General features: G+C 33.8%; 1 protein-coding gene across 3 annotated transcripts in view; it reads left to right on the top strand.

Moving 5' to 3' along the window:
* Positions 1 to 423: 423 nt before the first annotated feature.
* The window catches only part of LOC111702943 (uncharacterized), a 12,873-nt gene continuing 1,738 nt past the window's right edge, over positions 424 to 11,558 (top strand). The window contains exons 1-7 of one of the 3 annotated variants that reach the window (XM_023474763.1): positions 424 to 534; positions 4,429 to 4,502; positions 8,987 to 9,154; positions 9,730 to 9,814; positions 10,504 to 10,643; positions 10,922 to 10,958; positions 11,367 to 11,504. In XM_023474763.1, coding sequence (XP_023330531.1) covers positions 439 to 534; positions 4,429 to 4,502; positions 8,987 to 9,154; positions 9,730 to 9,814; positions 10,504 to 10,643; positions 10,922 to 10,958; positions 11,367 to 11,504 — 738 coding nt within the window. In that variant the 5' untranslated portion in view covers positions 424 to 438. Of the gene's footprint in view, positions 633 to 917; positions 2,076 to 4,428; positions 4,503 to 8,986; positions 9,155 to 9,729; positions 9,815 to 10,503; positions 10,644 to 10,921; positions 10,959 to 11,366; positions 11,505 to 11,558 lie in introns of those variants that run through there. The other 2 variants (XM_023474761.1, XM_023474762.1) reach the window with 2 other exon arrangements.

Genomic DNA, 11,558 nt, shown 5'->3' with positions numbered 1-11,558 from the left:
CCTTCATTAAAGGAATTAAAGTCTCATCCTTTATGGGTAACCCTTTATTTTGATTTTTATGAGTTTAAGTCAACTACGCGGCATCTTAACATTCACTGCTGACTGCTGAGTGCTGAGGCGCCAATTTCCAAATGCAATTGCAACGTCCTAATCCCATCCCATTCTGTACAGTGTACACTTCTCGGGCCAGAAAGTGTCTTAACTAACCTAACCCGTGGCCGCAGCGCTCGGCCCCCTAACCCATCCTAGCCGCAGCGCTCGGCCCAGAAAGTGTTATAACCTAACCTAACCCCAAATAATGATAAATAAATACCAATTTTCTAATTTCGCCATGTACAAAATTGATAGGAGTGAAAGGAGGGTCCAAACATCGTTCATTAGGACAGACCCTATAGGACTAATTAATTGGTATAATGACTAATTTTTGGATTTTGAGTTATGTTAGTACTAATCTTGGTTTATTTTTCAGAAGTTTTACAATGGGTAAACGGACTGTTGAGGAAAAAGCTTACTGGAAAGGGAAGAAGAGCTATCGTAAGAAATCAAAGAATCCAATCCCTGCTAGTAAATCATCAAGGGTTGTAAATCCGACAGAATCCTCAACATGGGCAGTTTTAAATCCTAGAAATACTGTAAGCCTCTTGCCAGCTAAATTTTCTTTAAGTAGGGTCGGTGCAAAAAATAAAATTAAGGGGAGCTGAGGGGACCAGCTTAGGGTTATTTTCTAGAGAAGGATCTTTGGACCCCCACTCTTCCCACCGGCCGGCCACTAGCCTGTCCTGTCATAACCTAACCTAACCCTAAAATAATAAAAGAATAAATAATAATAATTATCAATATCAATCCTATCAATTTTGTACATGACCACTTATTTTTCAGCAAAATTATTATTTTTATTTTTCCTTATTTCAGGGACAGGCTAGGGGGCCTAGCGCTTTGGCCAGAACAGGCCTTTAATTTTTACAATTTTTAACAAATTTAGTACATATTTAGGGTTAGGTTAGATCAGGGTTCCTCCCAGGCTTTTTGTGGCAGGTCAGGATAAAAGCAAAAGTGGCAGATTCTCAAAAAGTGGCAGAATTTACACACAGCCCGCGAAAACTTCGAAGAAGTTTTCTGCGGCAGGGGGTCACAAGGGGGGCAGAGCTCCCCTTGCAGAGAAAATTTTGGGATTTTGGTAGTAGAATAGAGCGTTTTGGTGCTGTTAAAAGGTCAATTACCAGGTCCCTAATATAAAATTTTCATTACTATTTTTCATGAAACCTTGGGATTTTTATATTTTATTGTTTAAGATGCCTTTCTGAAGTCAAGTAAGATTAGCTTTAGAAAATTGGAATACATACATGTGTGACGCTTAATTTAACCAATTACAATGAAAAAGTGACCGAATTTACACACAGCCCGCGAAAATTTCGAGAAAATGTTGGGATTTTGGTAGTAGAATAGAGCGTTTTTGGTGCTGTCAAGTATATGCACAGATTAGCTTTTGAAAAGGGGGAATATATTTGTGAAGCTTAATTTAACCAATTACAATGAAAAAGTGACAGAATTTACACACAGTCCGCGAAAACTTCGAAGAAGTTTTCTGCGGCGGGGGGTCGCAAGGGAGGCAGAGCCCCCCTTGAAGAGAAATCTTTTGGATTTTGGTAGTAGATTAGAGCGATCTGGTGTTGTAAAAAGGTCAATAACCAGGTCCCTCCCATAAGATTTTCATGAAACTTTGGGTTTTTTTATATTTTATTGTTCAAAATTTTTTGTGAAGTCATGTATGTGCACAGATTAGCCTTTTAAAAGGGGGAATACATGTGTGACGCTTAATTTAACCAATTACAGACCGATAATTTTAACCAATAACAGAAAAGATCTCAGATTTACACTTTTTGCGCGTTCACCCTTAGCAGAACTGATGGCGTATCTTTCGACCTACGCACATGCGCTATACTCAACTTCTGACCTACGTCAAATCCGCTAAACTACACATCCGACCTACAAACAACTGGTTTTACAGCTGCATGATGGTGGGAGGGGAATCTAAAGAAAATCCACCGCCCCCACCCCACACCCAAATATTTAAGGTGGCATAAGTTCTAAGCTTTGATTGCATGTGTCAGCTGGTATAGCAATTGTGGCATTTTTATGTACTAAAACAATTTTGTGGCCGATTTTAAGCTTGTTAATAATTTTTGTGGCAGATTATATGCATTTAGGAATTAAGTGTTGCAATTTTTTTGGTTTTAGATAGAGGTGTGTCAGGGTATAACTTTCTATAAAATTTCTTATGTGTTAACATTATTTTTTTTGCAGATTTTACCCTTAATGATGATTTTTTGTGGCCGATTTTATGTATCTGAATACTTTCAGTTTAAATTTGGGGCATCTGTTATGTGTTAACATTATTTTGTGCCATTTTTTTTAGCTCAGTCATTATTTTTGTGGCAGATTTCATGCCTTAAGTTTATGTTTGTGGCAGATTTTAAGCTCATTCATTATTTTTGTGGCAGATTTCATGAATTAAGATTATGTTTGTGGCCGATTTAAAGCTTATTCATAATTTGTGTGGCAGATTTCATGCAATAAGATTATGTTTATGGCCGATTTACAGCTCATTCATAATTTGTGTGGCAGATTTCAAGCATTAAGTTTATGTTTGTGGCAGATTTAAATCTCATGCATAATTTTTGTTGCAGATTTCATGCTTTAAGATTATATTATTGGCAGATTTAAAGCTCATTCATGATTTGTGTGGCAGATTTCATGCAATAAGATTATGTTTGTGGCAGATTTAAAGGTCATTCATAATTTGCGTGACAGATTTCATGCATTAATGTTATGTTTGTTGCAGATTAAAGATCATTCATAATTTTTGTGGCAGATTTTACGCATTAAGATTATGTTTGTGGAAAATTTAAAGCTCATTCATGATTTTTGTGGCAGATTTCATTCATTAAGATTATGCTTGTGGCAGATTTAAAGCTCATTTATAATTTTTGTGGCAGATTTCATGCATTAAGGTTATGTTTGTGGCAGATATATAGCTCATTCATAATTTTTGTGGCAGATTTTAAGCATTAAGATTATGTTTGTGGCTGATTTAAAGCTCATTCATAATTGTTGTTGCAGATTTTGTGCATAAAGATTATGTTTGTGGCAGATTTAAAGCTCATTCATAATGTGTGTGGCAGATTTTTTGCATTACGTTTATGTTTGTGGCAGATTTTAAGGGCATTCATAATTTTTGTGGCAAATTTTATGCATAAAGTTTATGTTTGTGGCAGATTTGAAGCTCATTTAACATGTTTGTGACATATTTTATGCGTTAATTGGTAGCTTTTCCCCTAAATTAGCAGTTTAGTTCTCTAAATTGGCAATTCTTTTTCTTAAATTGGCAATTTTTTTCCCTAAATTGGCAGATTTTTGCCAAAAAATTTCAAATCTGAAAGTGGCAGGCCAGTTGGGTCAGGTAAACTGACCCAAATTTGCTCTGGGAGGAACCCTGGGTTAGATAAAGACACTTTCTGGGCCGAGCGCTGCCTGTTCTAGCCGCGGTAGGACAGGCTAGGCTAGGGGGCTGGGCGCTGCGACCACATGACCAATTGTATATCCATGTGTTACATATGAGATCCATGTATAAAATTAATAGGAGCAGGGGGGGGTCAAAAATTGTTCTCTAGGAACTTACCCGGGTCCGTCCTAGTTCACGATTTTTGGACCCTCCGACCCCCCCCCCCCCCCCCCCCCCCCCCCCAATCAATTTTGTACATGAACATTAATTTTAAGTTATTTAGTATTATTTAGGGTTAGGTTAGGTTAAGACTATTTCTGGGCCGAGCGCTGCGACCAGGACAGGCTAGGGGGTAAAGCGCTACGGCCAGGAAGGGCCTTCAATTTCAATAATTTTCAACAAAAGTAGTATATATTTAGTGCCAGATTAAGTTAGACACTTTCTTAGCCGAGCGCTGCCGCTAGGACAGGCTAGGGGGCCGAGCGCCACGGCAAGGACAGGCTAGGGGGTAGAGCGCTGTGGCCACATGGTCAAATTAATCTATGTCTTATATATACGATCCATGTACAAAAATTATGGGGGGTGTGAGTTTTCCAAAAATCGTATACTATTAGGAAACTGCCTTTGTTTCTTTAGTCTATTTTAGTCTAAGTATCTACCATTTTTTTTGACGTGACAATTCATGACATGATGGTTTATGTTAAAAAAAACATGGTAATGATTTTTCAGTAAAATATATACCCCTGTCATTAAGATTTACGCCCTCAGTTATTACATCGAATCACTTAAAAACTTTAAACTTACAAATTGTTTGAAATGTATGTACAGTACTAAAACCGATGTTAACCCCCTCCCTCTCACCTCATGTATGAATTATCCAAGAATAAAGTTAGAATATATTTAAACAAAGAATTTTTATATTTTAGATTCCAGTTCTATTTACGCAAGAGGTTAAGAACGTACTTATTGACTACCAGGGGGTGCAGGAAATGTTAACAAGGTAAATTATAGTAACCCTTACATCCACTTCAGGGACTTCAGGGGTACGTATTGTGTTGATAGATCCCCCCCCCCCTTCCATAAAGTGTTCTGAATGTAAAAGAGGGATAGAAACCTGCCAATTGAGACTTTTTTTCATTCCCTTCCAAAAATTTTTGTTATTTAAGAGGGGGGGATAAGTCATTTAAATTCAAGTTGGGCCTAATTCATAACAAAAGTAGCATGGGATATATCAAACTACAGGAAATGGGACACGAAATTCATTTCCGGGGTCGAAATTGACTGGAGCATTCTGACCGGCGCGCTAGTAGCCAAATGTCACCGTATGTGTTATCTTACGGTATGTTTTACATGCCATATATCAATTTATAGGTAATTGGGCACGAGGATTCCAATTCTTGGATTAAAAAATCGAGCTAGTAACCTACCGTTACCTTATGGGTCATCTTACAACAGATTTTGCATGCGTATGTCGATTTATAGGTAATTGGGCAAGAGGATTCCAATTTTTGGGTATAAACTTTGGGAAGACCACTTTGAAATATACCATATACATTTATTCAAGGTATACTTGTCCTAATGTACCCTATACAAGGTATACTCTTCCGTATATAACACATACAAGGTAAACTCTTCCTACTTTACCATATACAAGATATCCTTGTCCTGATATACCATATACCCAAGATGGGGCTTCTTGCAGATATCATCTCACATAATCACATAATCACAAGGTCCACTCGTCCTAATATACAAAATACAAGGTATACTCGTCCTGATATACCATACACAAAGTATACTTGTCCTGATATACCATATACAAAGTACACTTGTCCTAATATACCACATTCAAGGTATACTCGTACTTATATACCATATACATTATACAAGGTATGCTCATCCTAATATGTAGCAGTCAAACAGGTCCACCACTCATTATCCTACGCTTTCTATCAAGACCCATTCGAGCCAAGGTTATCAAGTTCAGTTACCCTGCCTTAAACCCTCTGGATGCTGCTAAGCACAAGTGGTCTATTCTAAAAGATTACCCACTGTCCAATGAAAAAATCAACCAGAGAGGAACTATCCAAATCAACGGCGATCACACTAGAAGGAATTCTGAATTGTTGACAACCCTCAACGGGAAGATTATGTGAAAGCAAGAACACAAAAATCATGAACTCTCTATTTCAGAAATATTAAATCTCAACTCTTAAATTAAAACTGGTAAATGTTATACTAAAATTAAGTTCTTAAATTGAAAACTTTGCACTAATCCTGAGTATTGCCTCTTTTTGCATGGTTTGCTTAAATATGTAAACTTGAGATTTAATGTACCTTTTTCAATTTCTCTTCTGATTTCTTTCCAAACCAAAGATTAACTGTCTATTTTTTCTAATGAAACCCATTTCTATTTGAGCATGTTTGTCATTATGTCACATAGTATTTTCCCATTGCTTACACAATTCCATCCTCTTATCCAATCTCCTTTTAACCCTTTTTGGTGGATAACATGCATATTTCGACAAAGATATTACAACTTTTTCTAAATTGAATAAAAAACGACCACAATGATCTTGAAGATGTGAAAAATTATATAGGTTCCCTTAATAAAAACGAGCAATATACTCTTAATTACAATGATTATCTAGATCCAACAAATATGGGTCCCGATTTTTTTTTCAAACATTGAGCTTAGAAATAGTTTAAACATTCAAAGTCTGTCATCAACATTTGAGGAATTGAAAATATTTCTTGATAGAATCGAAAAATCAGGAGGTAATGTATCAGTTTTAGTTTTACAAGAAGTTTTGGATGCACGAAAAACATGAAAAGGGGGAGGTGTTGCAATATATTGTAAAAAACTTGAGTCGATTGCAATAGAAATACAACTTGAAAACATCTTAGTTTTAATTGGATCTTATTACAAATATTTCAGTATCAATAATTCATTAAATCACTTATTTGTGTCATTTCAGGGTAAACTAAACAGCCTATTCGCTGTTGATTGGTAATAGTCTTACTTTTCAAAGACAACTGTGACCGGAGAAAAAGCCGATTTTTCGTTCAGAATTTGAGCGGAGAGGGACGGTCCCTCTCTATAGACACTAATTTGACGAAATCCTAAGAAGATGTGGGAAACATTAAAAAACATTACAGGGATGCGAAACAAGCCAAATCAGAGTTCAATGAAAATTGATTCCATTAATAAGGAACAATTAATAATCTCAGATCAAGTTTTAATTACTAATGAGTTCAATAAATATTTTTCATCTATTGGCCAATGTAAAGCAGAAGCTTTTCATTTCAGAATTTCTTCCACCTCCCTTCATGCTTATTTTACAAATGAGCCAGTAGAAATAATGGAAGAATTAGAAAGACTAACAAAACCTCTGAGGAAATAAATGGAGTTCAGGAAATTGCTTAAAAATATATCAACTGAAATAGCCCCTGATTTATCTTACATTTATAATTTAAGCCTTTTTGGAAAATGTTCAGAACTATTACTATTTATATAAAAGATTAAAAAGATGACTTATCTAATTTTTGTCCAATTGGATTAATCAATTGATTTTCTAAAATATTGGAAAAAAACTCGGCATAAATGAATGCTTTCATTTCTCAACAATAATAACTTTTTTAAAACAAATTAATTTCGGTTTTTTGCCAGGACGTAAAGTTATGCAAGCAATTATTAAGCTTTTAAACTACATTTTCAGCGCACTAAATAATAATAAATCTGTTTTACTTGTCATGATAGATATTTCTAAAGCTTACGACTGTATTGATTACAAGATAAAAAGCTTATCCACGGGCTACGCCGGGCCCTTATGCTAGTGTCTAATAAACTTACTATGAACTAATGCAATTTTATTTTCAAATTCTTTAAATGCACAAAACGACTGTCCTAATATTTTCTTTAAGCTAGGAGAAACTACGCGAAAAATTGAATGCATAAATGAAACTGATTCGGTTAGATTCTTGGGATTATGACTGAATTGAATAAGTCACACAGCGGAAGCTTTTTGGGGTCTGAACATACTCCCCTTAAGAAAATTATGAATTTTAAATGTTATAAAATTTGTATTTCAATTTAAAGAAGACCATTTACCACCAACATTTAAAAAGGATTTCAAATTATCAAAAAATACCAAAAAACGCAAATCTTAGAAACAGAAATGATTTTTGTAGTCCTAGAGTAAAATCTATTTGGATTACTTCCTCCTCACAATTTCCTTTAAATATGGTATAAAAACAAGCGACACTTTTCAAAGCTTTCAAAAGCAATCTAATTTCAACTTTTAAATAGAATTTTATTGAAGATTATTATCAGCAGAACAAATGTATTTATTATAACACATGCTATGTTTGCAAAAGAATCGAAGAAAGCAAAGACGATTTTACAAAGAAAAGATGAAAAAGATCTTAATGGGTAAAAGATACAATCAAACATAAAGATGTCAGTGCGAATTAAAAAGATGCTTAAAAATGCCCATTTTTAACCTTTACATTTTTCACAACCCATAAAACCTATCTTATTTTTTCAACAATACAAATAAACAGATAATTTTTATTTCTATTTCGTTGAAAAATACTAACAATCCACCGCTAGTTTATATTAAATATAATGTAAAAAATAAATATGTAACTTTCCTTTTCTTTTCTTTTTATTTCTATTTTTATATTTTTTTAGAATTGGGGGAAATATTCCCACAACCTCTATTTTTGGAGGTTTTCAAATATTTTCTCCTTAAACACTTAATTTTGTATGTTTTTGTTATATTTCATAAATAAATGATTACTTTCTTAATACATAAGATGACTCATAATGTGACATCTGGCTACTAGTGCGCCGGTCAGAATGCTCCAATGTTTATTTTGACCTCGGAAGTGAATTCTGTGTCCCAATTTACCAGTAGTTTGATATAACGCATGCTACTTTTGTTATGAATTTATTATATTTTTTCTCAATTGCGCTCGCGCGCGGTGACTTATTGCGCAAACTGTTCAGGAATTTCTTGTTAAATAGCCTCCTCATACTATTTCAAATTCATTTAACGGTATAAAGCACGTGAAAACGTTAATAAAAGTAGTATTTTTTTAACAAAAAGCGCGCGCGCATATTTTCTCTAATCTATTTGAAAAAGCATTTTGCAGTTACAAGTTATGTTTAACCACTGTTTAAATTTTCCGAGAGAGTAATACGACTTATGCCCCCCCCCTTTTCTATTCAATATACTTCACATTTTGACTCAAAACTTTTACTAGACTGAAAGAAATGCTTTTTTAATGAATTAACAAAATTTTCATGTGATTAATAGCTCAGACGATCTTCTGAGAGATCTTAAAGATCCTGCAAATTGATAACACAGTTTGACTGCAACTTCTCCTTTGCAATAGATGCAGTAATACTTTTCGTTAATTCTTTAGCTGACTACGATTTGATATCTACATTTTCCAGTTTTAACTCTTCTACTATTTTAGGAACTTAAACGAAATTATCGATTTGAACGAAGGGGAGCGGTTTGTTAAACTCTTTTGGAATGATTTCATCCGAGAAATCCACGGTTTGGGACATATTCATCTACCAAATATCCTTGAGAAGCTAGTTACAAACAACGGGTTAATCATTTTCCAAGAGAATATTTACAGGTAAAGTTGACAGGGGTGTATTTTTAAAAAAAAATCCGCCCCCCTCTTTTGGGAAATTATTTATTTTCCCCAGAAAATGTATATAGTTATTTTATACGTTTTAAATGATTTTTTTGGGAAAAACTATCAAAAAGAAAGAAAAAGCTTGCCTTATGATGTCCCATTTTTCATTTTCCCCTCAATTCATTAAAAATCAATCATTCCCGGGGGGGGGGGGGGGGAATTCTGAAAAATATACACCCTTAAAAGTTGGTTAACGATATAGGAGATTTTTTTTAACTTTATACAATGCAAGAAATCTTACTCCCTAACAAACAAGAATAAGTAAAAATCTAAGTTAACAAATTTTGTACAGTTTAATAAAAACAAGACATTTGCACAAAATTTATCAAATTTCATCTTCTGGATTTATAATTTTTCATAAAACAGCTGATATTTTCTTGGATAATCACGTTATGCCAGTTCTCCAAATATGTAAGAAAACTGTATTTACTTTATTAAAATAACTTTGGGAACATTTCGTTGAATTGAACATTTTTTACGTAGTAAAAAATGCCAACAAGGGTATTTTTTAGGAATTTTGTCATTATGCTGAGTAGTTTTCATGAAGCTGGTTTAGTGGATAATTATACTTTCTTCAAAACAATTCAAAGCCTGCAGGTACAATATCTAATGTTTATTAATTGCAAACAATGCTCAGGACCCGGATCAAGATCCACTGGTTCCGCAACAATTAAGCTCTCTGTATCCGAATCTGGCAAAATATCAACAAATTCATAAAAAAAATTAAGTTCTGCATAAATATTTGAGAAAGTAAACATTTGGATTTTGAATTTTTGAAAAACGCCAAATTTAACATTCAATGCCATTCTAAATTTTAAAAGTAAACTTGAGAAACGAGTTTACAAGTTCAAAGCATGATTTATATGCACTGTAAATTATTAATATGCTGATTGCTGATAAAAGAAAAGAAAAAATAAGTATAATCTCCATTAATAAATGTTCTTCGATTTTTGTTCTTCTATTGTAATTGTGAACATGTTCTATTTGTATACTTTGTAAAACGAAAACAAAACAATATTTCGTGGATTTAAAAAATTTACAAAAACCGAACTTTGTTAAGAGGGAAATTTTCGAAAATTCATCCATATCCTCCCTAGGTCATGCGAGGTTCTACAAAAAATTTGGGCCCGATCGGTTCAGCCGTTTTGGCGTTTTGTAATACAAACAGACAAACAAACAAACAGACACCCAAACAAACAAACAGACAGACAAGCAAAGAATATATATATAGATCCACACTTGATACTAATATCTAGTTCAAAAACTGATTTGATTTTTTTTTGTAGGAGCGTGTTCACACCCCTGCTAGTCCTGCTAGTCCTGAAATTAGATCTAGGTTTCTAAAAAGAAATTCTCTTTCTCATTGTCTCTACAGGCGGAAAGTCAAGAAAGGTCTTTGGATGGATGAAAAGGAGAGTGTCATAAGGATTAGTTTAATTCAGATATTTTTTATGAAAACAATATTTGTCTGTTTGTTCGTATGTTCTCTCAGTTTCAGAAGGATAAGAATGAGTCTCTGTGTCAGAAAATAAAATTTAAAATTCCTTTAAAATGTCAATTATTAAAATAAATCTACCAACTTTAAAAAATCAGATTATTATAAAAATTGTTAATGAGATTTTAGATGTTTGTGGAAACCTTTAATACTAAGATTTGACTAATAACTGAACTTAAATAAAATTAGAATAATTAAATAATGCTTAGAGATGAGTCGAGACTTTGGGACAAAAATTCTTCCCAGGTGAAACATATTTTTGGACTGGAATTTATGGTTGGTAACAGGGGTAAGAATACATTCCCTGTTAGGTTTTTAATTTAAGAAATTTCATCCAGTTTTTACAATTTTTGTTTTGGAACCGGATCCGCACGGATACGTCGAATATTCAGACCATTTTGGTTAGAAATTAGGCTCTGATTTTCAAAAACCTTAATTTGTATTAATCTGTCAATAAATTAATATTAGTGGTACTTGTAAACTGTCCCTAGTAAATGTATTAATATTAGTGGTACTTGTAAACTGTCCCTAGTAAATGTATCAATATTAGTGGTACTTGTAAACTGTCCCTAGTAAATGTCTATGAAATTTCTTTCATTAAATGTCCCAACACTTTCTGTAAAGAAATACTGAATTATTTGATGCATATTTTAGAAGAGCGTAGAACCAATGATTATTGAGATATCTGATTCCACTGAGTCTACTGATTCTGAGCCTGATAGTGATCAAACTTTAGATAAGTTTCTAAAATCAATCCAGAGCTCACAGTCCACCCTCAATCCAACAGCACAGGTCGTACCTTTAAGATTTTATTCTGCATTCACTCTGGAGTTAATCTTCTGGGGA

This window comes from Eurytemora carolleeae, unplaced genomic scaffold (assembly GCF_000591075.1).
Source record: "Eurytemora carolleeae unplaced genomic scaffold, Eaff_2.0 scaffold486, whole genome shotgun sequence".
NCBI lineage: Eukaryota > Metazoa > Arthropoda > Copepoda > Calanoida > Temoridae > Eurytemora > Eurytemora carolleeae.
This window is presented reverse-complemented; position numbering and strand designations above follow the sequence as displayed.